This window comes from Oryx dammah, unplaced genomic scaffold, assembly GCF_014754425.2.
Source record: "Oryx dammah isolate SB20612 unplaced genomic scaffold, SCBI_Odam_1.1 HiC_scaffold_24, whole genome shotgun sequence".
NCBI classification, from domain to species: domain Eukaryota; kingdom Metazoa; phylum Chordata; class Mammalia; order Artiodactyla; family Bovidae; genus Oryx; species Oryx dammah.
Genome location: NW_024070208.1, coordinates 76,378,365 through 76,389,535, shown reverse-complemented (window position 1 = coordinate 76,389,535; position 11,171 = coordinate 76,378,365). Strand labels below are relative to the sequence as shown.

The 11,171-nt window shown below is 41.9% G+C and overlaps 1 protein-coding gene across 1 annotated transcript in view; it reads right to left on the bottom strand.

Moving 5' to 3' along the window:
• ITGBL1 (integrin subunit beta like 1) overlaps positions 1 to 11,171 on the bottom strand; it is a 228,322-nt gene that overhangs the window by 5,671 nt on the left and 211,480 nt on the right. The window contains exons 9-10 of the mRNA XM_040267415.1: positions 6,554 to 6,700; positions 456 to 569 (exon numbers count right to left, since the gene is read on the bottom strand). Coding sequence (XP_040123349.1) covers positions 456 to 569; positions 6,554 to 6,700 — 261 coding nt within the window. The remainder of the gene's footprint in view (positions 1 to 455; positions 570 to 6,553; positions 6,701 to 11,171) is intronic.

The following is an 11,171-nucleotide window of genomic DNA, read 5'->3' as shown; positions in this document are numbered from 1 at the left end:
TTCAATAACTCAAGAAAGCAATAGCTATTACACTGCTAAGTTTTTTCATCACTCCCATCCCCTCAATACACACCCCATTCCTTGCAAACAACCAACACATCATCCAATGGTCTTTGGAAGAGGCACCTGGGACCTGTTTAAAGTAATATTCCATTGCCTACATCTGGCTCAAAGTAAAATGGTTGTCAAGACCATTGTTTTCTCTTTTCTGCTTAAATAGAGAAGAGGGGTTACTTTGTGGAAGTTTCCCAACAGCCATGTAATTTGGCTTTATTCTTGTGTATTCCTCTGGATTTGGGAATCAATGCCCCTTCCCTTCTGTAGTGACTTTCGATGAACAGTAGGTCTTGATTGCAAGGACGCTCTCCTGCCCTGCCGTCTGCAGCAGGGCACGGCAAGTGTGGTCTCCACTGCTGACTATGACAAAGAACGATTAGGGTCGGTCGATACGGCACCTGTACAAATGAGCCCATCATGTTTGTCGCAGTCCCTGTCATCACAGTCGCAGAATTCTCCTGAAATGTACCATTCTTCAGCAGAACAAAGGCACTTTCCACAGTGGCAGGAGCCTGAAATCAGAAAGGGCACTACTTGCCATCATCACTTAACTAAAGGTTTCGGTCGAGAACAGAATATCATCAGTGCAACGACAGCGGACGTCTAATAACCTATCAAAGGGAAAAGTTTATTGACTAGCCAGTCACTCAGAGGGGAGCCTGACTTACTGTAATTCATAAAGGTTATCCAGGAAAGGCTTCATTATGGATCTAGACAGTTGCAATTAGCCTTGAGCAAACGTTCCATGGTCCCACCTGGTTGAAATGTCAATGAGGGCAGAATGTGGCTGATTCTTATGGATGGCCTTCCGAAAAGATGTTCAAAAATAGATGTTCCTTTTTTTCTTTCTGAATTCAATTGTGCCTTAAAGGTGCTGTGTTATTTTATTTTTTTTAGGAATTGAATAGCAAGTTCTATTAGGTAGGGATGCATTTTATAATGAAAAGAACTACTAAATTATTGTGCTTATAATTCTGGATTTTCGTTTACATGATTTTCTTTAAATAGGGACATGCCTGCATATTGGGTAGCTCTTTAAAGTGCCAAAAATACACAGACAGTAACTCATGTATATTTGATATATCAGATCTCATTCTTAGAATTTGTTGCCATAATCAAGAAAGGCTCTAATCCACTCAAAATGTTCATCTTTTGAGGGTCTTGGTCAAACTACCTTTTGCGTTACTTACTCATTTCTCTTTTTAATTAATTATTTAATTAATGTTAATTAAAAACTTCCTCTTTGGTTATTAAGAACATTTTGGTTTGCCCAGAAATAATTTTATTACTTAAATATATTTAAAAGAAAAGAAAATGTATGAGTTAAATGGTGTCACAAAAGGAGGTTCTCTCAGTCTAAATGTTTTCACCTGATGGGCTATGAGATCTTCATGTGGCAAAATTTCGGCTACAACAAGAGTAAAGACAACTTTAAAATTTAAAGAAAACACTTAAGAAGGATTTACCCTTCCTTTTATTTCCTTGGATGGATTATTTTTTCCAAACATGTTTTTCCTTTTACTAAAAGATGCTTATCACTAAATTGTTCTCATCAAAAATCACCTTAAGAGATGGTGAAGTAGAAAAAAATATATTGGAAGATGAGCAGCAATCAATCATTAGTGCTTCTAGGAAACACAGTGCTTGAAAAATGAATTAAGAAACTGAGTGAGCCAAGTGGTTGAGAGAGAGGCATTTCCTGACATCACAGAATCCGGAAGGGATCCGTATAAACACATCTCATCTCACGCATTAAGCACTATGTGGTATTTCATATCATGGAAATGACTATCTGTATTTTAGCTGCAAAAATCCCCAAGAACCAAGTTAAATTTTCCACATTCCTTGTCATGCTCCTAAAGAAGAAGGTAAGGGAGTAGTCAGAACCAGTTATGAGTTGAGAGCTGAGTCTACATTTGTGAAGTTTTTGCTTAACCATAGCATAATTTCATATAGTCCTGTCTTATTTTCCTGAGGGTCTCATTGATTTGCATTTCCTTGAGCAAATTTTAGACAACTTTCAGTTCTGATGAGTGACTGACAGCCTGGTGGTTGCTTAGGAACCAATGAGCAGGGCCCTCCTGGCTCAAGTCTGTGAAGGATCCTGGCTTCTTCTTGGTCTCATTCAGGTACGGTGTTACCTTATTTTAGAAATGTATTTGTCGTACTTTTAAAAGCTTTCTTTCAAATTTCTAGGCATGGAAGTATTTACTATAAGCTCACTTAGTAAATGGTCAGCGATCTAAGTGCAAACAGATTTGGGGCATTTCATTGACTTTTCATGGTAACTGCTTCAGAAAAGCAGTTACCATTATTTCATTCTTTAATTCCATGATTATTGGAAGAATCTGGTTGTTTTCAGTTGTTTGTAAAATAGTTATCCTCTTTACATTCCAAAATTATTTCTACAAAGCAGCAGAAATAAGTGACTTTCTATGTTTATGATATTCACAATTATGCCTAGGATATCTTTTTTTGTCACAACTCATGAAAAGATCTCACGTTTCATTGTTAAACTTAACCCCTAGCCCTGAAACTATTCTAATTACTGCTCTTGCTTCTGGAATGTTTAGCTTCAGGTTATAACAAAGTATTTTCCTAAAACTGGTGAAGCTCAGCTAAAGTTAATATGGTATCTTGGATGGACCGTTTGACAAGTAAACTCCAGTTCCAAGAGTCTACTAGACACTGAAGTGAAAAATGGGGATTGATTTTTGTATGTGAGATGAAAAAGTAACTTTTCTCAGTCAGCGTTTTCCCCAGCTGTGTTGTTCTTTCTATTCGTGCCTCTCAGAGGTAGGAACTTTTTCTGCTTGTAAAATTAGGACTAGCATAGTATGTAATAATACTAACACAGTGTTACCGGTATCAGGACCTCTTAGAGCCACGCCTTTGTTGTAGAGTGCTCTGACTTGTTTTTACCAGTAGTCAGGTCTCAAACTGCACATGCATAGAAAAGGAAACACTTAGACAAAGGATTCTCAGACAGACACAGACAAACACAGACCACAGGACTGCCAAGAGGGGACCAACTGTTCAGCTCCACCGGTCGGGCCCCACTCACACTCATGAGACCCAGTCCAGTCGAAGGAGGCAGCTGGCCCATCTTAGCAGGATCTCTGGGGTAGTAAGTTCATGACCACATCACCTAACTCCTTTCTTGTCTGTCTTAGTGTAAGGACCCTAAAGAGTGCTCTGATCTTCCTTCTGTGCTGCTTACTGGCTTCCATTCCTGAGAAATCAACCACCTTTTCTCATTTGTCTTCAGAGCATCCTTAGGACGTAAGAAAGGAAAAGAAATGAAATTCTTCTGCCTTCAAAGATGAGAAAATGGAAGTACATCAGTTAACCTAAGATTCCAATCTGATTCAGTCTACTCTTGCATCTATCTGTGATGCTTCTCCCACGGGTCGGGGGAGGGGGACTTCCATGCAGTTTCAAAAATGATTTGTGCACCCCATAGATTCTGCCCAGACAGCCACTGAGTGAGGCAACCAGAACACAGAGCAAAGCGTGGCTTCTGAAACATGATTTTTCACCCTTTCTCTTTTTCAGGCATGAAGAACAGGCTGGGTTGGGCCAGGGATGAGGGCTGGGTGGTGGGGTTACCGTGGACTTAATCTGGATGACAAGTATCAATGTAAGAGTGTAAGGGGTCATTGAATGACACACAATTAAGAACTGTCACACAACAGCATCTTTAAGGATATTAGAGGGCATGACCTATACCGAGGTGGAAGTTACAAGGCCAAGAAGGTTATTGTGTGTTCTTGGATACAGAGGAATAAATCCCCAAACATCCTATGAATTGTATCATGTATCCGTCAAAGGTAGCTAAGCTTAGGGGAGACCTGGCCCTGCGTTCATCTCCAGTTATTTACAAAAACCCATCGTGTGTCAGGGCAACGCACCTCTGTTCGCTGCCCCATTGACAGAGTTGGACTTTCTTTTTCATCCATCAAGCCTGACAAAATGCTGCAACCCGACATCCCAGCAGGCAGACTTCACTACTGTTCTAACTCCTCCATCTGTTATGAAGGTCACAACAATGTATCTTGTTTTAAATTTTTCTATGGAGTGATTTATTGTCTTGGCTATCAATTTGTAAAGAAATAAAACGCTATTTCTTCATCGTCTCCTGAGGTGGCGGCTTTATTCACAGCTCCAGGGAAGTCCACGTTGAAGGTTCGTTTTTCTGCTGGGAACACTCAGCTGGGTCTGGGCTGCTAAACTGCTGTGCCCTGGGGATCTCAGGACCCTCTGCTCACACCTGCCCTATCACAGGGGAAAGAAAAAGACTGATTTCCTTTGTGAAAGCCAGAGTGAGGGGTTTTCATGTACAAATCCGAGGGTAAAGTACATGGCAAATGGCAAGTCCATGAGATGTATCCAGAAATAGATGGCCCCATTTAAATAACTCAGAAGGGGGTGTCTCTTCTCAGCCACCATGTTGAAGACCCTTAATCTGTTTCATGATTCTTTTCTTGTGGTTCTTGGGGTGCAGGTTCCTCCACGCTGACAAGGATAATTTCTGCATCCCCGCTGTTCACTGAAAGAATACAATTCCATGATCTCATGTGTAACACCTTTTTTGCTCTACAATTCAGCAAGGATTCTTCCAGAACAGGAAGAAACAAAGGTGTCCATAGCCAACCACTGCCAACTGGGCATGCCAGCCTCATCACTAACACTGACCTCAAAATGAACATCCTTGAGACTATAAGAGGTCCTGATACTGGTCACACTTTTACATTCCTTCCAAGTTTAAAACTCTCTACCCATTGAAGGGTAAACAAATAGTTTAGACAAACATGCTTTCAACTATTCACTGATACCTGGATAGTTTCCACCACCCAAAGCAAACAATTTGAAAAGGCATTAACTAGAGAGATTTTCTCATCCTGTTTCATTTTAAGGAAATTCCTTTGGGCTAATGTTTAGTCAATCTATTTTTTTATATATATTTTCTACATTTATTATGCTTAAAAAATGAGTCTCTCTCTTCAGAATGTAATGACTTTTATCAGAATATTTATTCTACTTCTGAGGAAGTACTCCCTGGCTACTCCCTGGCTATTAGGCAATTCTCTTTCTTCACTGTGTCTTCTTCAGAAAGGTATTTACCTGCTAATCCTGTCCCAGGGTAGGTATCTGAGGGTAAATGCAGCTTCAGCTTCAGCTCCACGTTGGGAAGTGGGGATCGTCTGTTCTGAAAGGAGCCTAGTGAGCTGGGAAGCCCCCAGGCATCTAGTCCCATGCAGAGCAGCTCTTGAACCTTCAGTGAGAACACACACACTTCCAGAATTTCTAGGTGTTTTCCAGCCACTCAATGCTTAGTCGCTCCATCATTTCTGACTCTTCTACCTCATGGACCCACCAGGCTCCTCTGTCCATAGGATTCTTCAGGCAAGAATACTGGAGTGGGTTGCCATTCCCTCCTCCAGGGGATCTTCTGAACTCAGGGATGGAACCCAGGTCTCCTGCACTGCAGGCAGATTCTTTACCGTCTGAGCCACTGAGGAAGGTTTACTTCCTAGCCAATAGCAAAGAGGAATGTGACAGCCTTTAGATGGGCCCATATGCACTGAGAGAGCAGGATTTTAAAGTCTCTTTGAAAATTTATACAAAAACATCAATATCAAGCTACCTAAAATTCAGGACTTCCCTGGCAGTCGAGTGCTTAGGGCTGGACACTTTCAAATGCATGGGTTCAATTCCTGGTCAGGGAACTAAGATCTCACATGCCATGTGTGGCCAAAAACAATAAAAAATAAAAATAATCAATTAAAAAAAAAACCCTCACTTTGCAAAAAGATATCTAAAACTCAGTCTATTAATTAGTATTCTTTCTCTACTCAGAAAAAAAAATGTGCCCTTTTGGGGGTTGGGGAGGGGCACTGGGTGCGGTTGCTTTTCTTCCTGAGTTTATTTGTGGTAAATGTTTGATTGGGTTATTTGTTCCTATTCCATCAACTTGAAGACTGTAACCACTTTGAAGGCTTCGTTTTATATTTTTTGATATTAGGTTACACACGTCTAGTTGGCAGTAGTGGTAAAGAACCCATCTGCCAATTCAGGAGACACAGGAGACATGGGTTCGATCCCTGGGTTGGGAAGATCCCCTGGAGAGGGGCATGGCAACCCACTCCAGTATTCTTGCCAGGACAATCCCCTGGACAGAGGAACCTGGCGGGCTACAGTCCATAGGTTTGCAAAGAGTCGGACATGACTGAAGCCACTTAGCATGCACATGTTTCTATCACTAATTCATATATGACTAAAGAAAGCAGCATGCAGGTAAATTTGAGACTGTCCTTCTGATAATACTTTCCATGATCGTGTGAATGGGAGAAATTCAAGCTCAAAGTCTGGTCGGAGCAGAGGACAGCATGGTTTCCATTCAGCCCGGAGAAGCCGGTTGCACGGACTGTACTGCTGTACAATACAAACCACACGTAAGAACAGGGAACCCATCCAAGCTCCAGCATATACTCACCCTTTCCCGAGCACAATATGCCATCTGCCGATTCACACAGACTATTGCTCTGTTCCTCCGTCAGGTTACACTTCCTCGGATGCTGGCAGAGCGTCCCGAACCATCCTTTCTCACAAACACAGCGACCGCAGGAACACGTCCCATGGCCTGCGAGGCAGTCATGGGGTGGGGTGAGAGGAGGAGACCGGTACACAGGCAGTGAGTCACACTCTTTAAAGGAGACATATGTAAACCAGGGAAATCTCGCCTCCTATCGAGCAAACACACTTTCCTTAGCCACAGTCGATCTGGCGTGTGAGTGTTTAAAAGAACTTCACACCCGAATTCTAGCTGAACACAGTCCTCTTGAATGTCGCATCAGAGACGGACTCCGGAGAGAAAGAAAGCTTGGGACAAATTAAAATGGAAGGTGACCATCCTTTCTGGATACACAGTAGGGCCCGTTTGCATCGTTACCAGGATGGAGTCCCCCGGTTTGCCCTCACTGTGCACACCCTGACACTCAGACTGATCCACTGCCTTGCCACATTTCTTGATCCCTCTCTTATTTCCAAATAAAACCCAAAGGTTTACTTCCATACGAATGGCATCCAGTGTCATACGCCTCTCTCCCCATGCCCCTCTGTTTGCTAATGACAACAGATTAAGTGTAAGTAATGGTGTCTCCCTATTATTGAATAGAACTTAAAAACAGCACCAGGCTTAGACTCATATTTTTTTCCCCTTTTGTTTGTGTCACTGGTTCCTGGTTTGGGGATGTTTATCTTTGGTGTAGATGCAATATGATATCTGTGACAGTTACACTGGTATATACATCGGGCCAATTGCTGGCCACCAACACCCCATGTGATTACATCATCTTCCATGTTCGTTTCTCTTTTTTCCAATCAACGCTCTATTCTTTTTACCTCTATGTGCATTATCTGATGGTCAGATCTCTCCAAAGAAATAAACAAAACAGCTATTTGTTTGGCAAATTCTTCCTAATGATTATATACAGAGCATTTCTCTAGCACCAGGGAATGCAAAATCCAATGTGAAAATGCAAAAAAAACCAAAAAAAATCAAATGAAAAATCATGGTGGTCCCTGCCCTACATTCCAGGGACATATCAAATCATCATCCAAACTGGTCAGGCCCTCTGATCTCTTGAGACCATTCTGCCTTGACCATTTGCTCTGGCAGGATCTTCAAGAGTAAACATATTCCATCTGTCTCCTCCTACACTCAGGTCTGCCCAAGGAGGTGGTGGCCAATATTTAATTGCTTGCAATTCATTATTAAGACTTATACAACCTAACTACCCATGAATGCAGGTGATGGCTCCCCATAACACATGACCATCTGGAAGTGAATCAAAAGCAACTGGAAGGAAAATTTAAAAGCCACCTAGATTAACAGGCCTATTTCTTGACCATATGCTAATTTATTGAATTGCATCTCACCATAGCCCATTGAGTCAAGCATTATCACCATTTTATAGTCGAGAACCTAAGGCTTAGAGAGATTAAATAGTTCAGTTCAGTTCACTCGCTCAGTCATGTCCAACTTTTTTCCCCATGGACTGCAGCATGCCAGGCCTCCCTGTCCATCACCAACTGCTGGAATTTACTCAAACTCATGTCCATTGAGTCGATGATGCCATCCAACCATCTTATCCTCTGTCATCCCCTTCTCCTCCCGTCTTCAATCTTTCCCAACATTTGAGAAGGGTCTTTTGAAAAGGGTCTGTTCAAATGAGTCAGCTCTTTGTATCAGGTGGCCAAAGTATTGGAGTTTCAGCTTCAACATCAGTCCTTCCAATGAACACCCAGGATTGATCTCCTTTAGGATGGACTGGTTGGATCTCCTTGCAGTCCAAGGGACTCTCAAGAGTCTTCTCCATCACCACAGTTCAAAAACATCAATTCTTCAGCGCTCATCTTTCTTTATAGTCCAACTCTCATATCCATACATGATTAAATAATTTTGCCTCAAATCACAAAACCATACAAGATTAGAACCTGACTCCAGTTTTCCCTAATTTCAGTGCTTCCTCATTTTCCACATGTCACAATGCCTATAGCTTTCATTATGGAAAATAAACCATGACTACTAGACTTCCCTGGTGGTCCAGGGGTTAAGAATCTGCCTGCCAGTGCAGGGGACATGGGTTCTATTCCTGATCCAGGAAGATTCGACATGCACCTAAGGCAGAGCACTGAAACTTCTAAGCCTGTGCTCGAGAGTCCAAGCTCAGCAACAAGAGGAGCCAGAACAGTGAGAAGCTGGTAGAGTCCAACCCAAGAATAGCCCCGACTGGTCACAACTAGAGAAAGCCTGAGCAGCAACAAAGACCCAGTACCGCCACTAAGGAAATAAAGATTTTTTTAAAAATAGAGTGTAACTCTTAAAAAGCCAACAGACAATGACTATCAATTTGAGACATGTAGGAGACTTTTCTTAATCCCTGTCTTTTTAAATAGCTGCATAGTGTAAGGGATGCATTTGACGTTCGTGGGTACTTTCCTTTTAAAAAGTCTCTTCTAAGTTGGTTTTCATGACATTGAACTTGCCTTATCTTTTCAACATTCCTCCTTTGTCTATTTATTCCTCTACTTTTTGCCTGACCAGATCAATGTAGGAATCCCCTGACTGTCCAGCCTTAATCATCTTCTTTCGTCTATCATCTCTCTCTTGAAAAATTCATCAAATCATAGGACTTTAGCTAACCACAGTGATCCAGCCCTTAAATCTCTCCTAAGTTCCACGCTTGTGATTTCATACATTATGTTCTACTAGCATCCAAAAGCTGCCTAGAGACCTGTATACATAATTTTCTTTCTAAGAGCTACTTTTCTGTGTAGCCCACCCCTTCAAGCAGCCCAGCTCTTCTTCTGGTCAACCAGTTCAAAATGTTTTGGATCATATTTCAATCTCCCTCACTCTCCTCATCTAAGAAGTTGCCAGGTTCTGTTGAAACAACCCCCGAAATCTGCACTCCTATCACTATCAGAGGGCTTCCCAGGGGGCACTTGTGGTAAAGAACCCGTCTGCCAATGCAGGTGACATAAGAGATGCAGGTTCAATCCCTGAGTCAGGAAGATCCCCTGGAGGAGGGCAGGACAACCCACTCTGGTACTCTTGCCTGGAAAATCCCCATGGACAGAGGAGCCTGGCGGGCTATAGTCCCTAGGGGTGCAAAGAGACGGACATGACTGAGCAACTTAACAGGTACACGCATCACCATCAGAAACCTTTGAGAAACCTTCTATCATGTCTTTCTCCAGTGTTCTGGCTCCCAGCTTCCTATAAAACAACTCTAGTCATGACATAGTTTTGAGATCTGGGGCTATGTGACTCCCTAATGCTAACTGGAAGAAGTTCACCCATTCTAATCTTCTGTGTCTTAGGTTCCTAAAATAGAGCCCCAGCTGCTTCTCCAACCTTACTTCCTGTCCCCTCCATACACTTCCTGATCCACTCATTCTTCCCTATGTAGCTCTGGGGTTTTTCTGACTTCATGACTTTGCCAAAATAGGAATCTACTCTATACAACCAGATCCTGCTGAATTTTCAAAGCATAGGGGCAATGACTGCCTCTGGAAGATTTTTCTAATATCCCCAAGTGAAATTCATCTTCTCCTCTGAATTTCTACACCAACTTACTTTTCAACTTTACGGTATAACTTTTTTTCTTCCACCTTGCGATATGCAGTTATGTATCAGATAAACCTGGTACCTGACAGAACTCTTTGACAGTAGGAATCACTTCTGATAAATCACTGTAGTCTTCAGAGTACAAGTACTCTGCCTTATACACAGGGGATCCTCCAAAAACACTTGTAGAGTGAGGTTTTTTCCAACAAAATTCTCTTAGCTTTTTCCCACAAATTCCAACTGACAATCATAAACTGAATCCAGGACATGTTTGCAGGTCATCTGGTTAATAACTGGTGGTTCAAAGTCAACAGACAGCTCTTAGATGGCTCTGTTTTATCTACGTCCTGTAGAGTGCAATGAAGTTAGCAAACCTGTGCAAGAGTTACATACTCAAGTAACAGTTATGGAACCAATTCCATCTTGATTTCCCCAATAAAAAGTCTACTTAAAGTGAAGTCTACTTTAGAAGTTCAAAACAAGTTATCCACCTTTAATGTGTATGTATCTGAAAGCTGCTCAGTTGTGTCTGATTTTTTGTGAACCCATGGACTATAGCCTGCCAGGCTCCTTCATCCATGGGATTCTCCAGGCCAGAATAGTGGAGTGGGTTACCATTTCCTTCTCCAGGGGATCTTCCTGACCCAGGGATGGAACCCGGATCTTTCGAATTGCAGGCAGACTCTTTATGATCTGAGCCACCAGGGAAGCACCTTTGGAGGCAGATAATGTGTAGTGAGAAGAAGGAGGAGGAGGACGACGACGAGAAAGAGCTTTTAGTACCAATCTCATGAAGTGATGGACTTTTCAAATGTTTATGTTTCTAACTAACTCTGGGTTAGTAAGCATTACCATCATTTGACATAAATGGAATAATTTAATCTCTATGGCAGAGAAAGACACTCTGCTTTTGATTTAGGATATCATTGAGAATGAATAAACGGTTCCTCACCACAAGTAATTTAATATATAATTTACA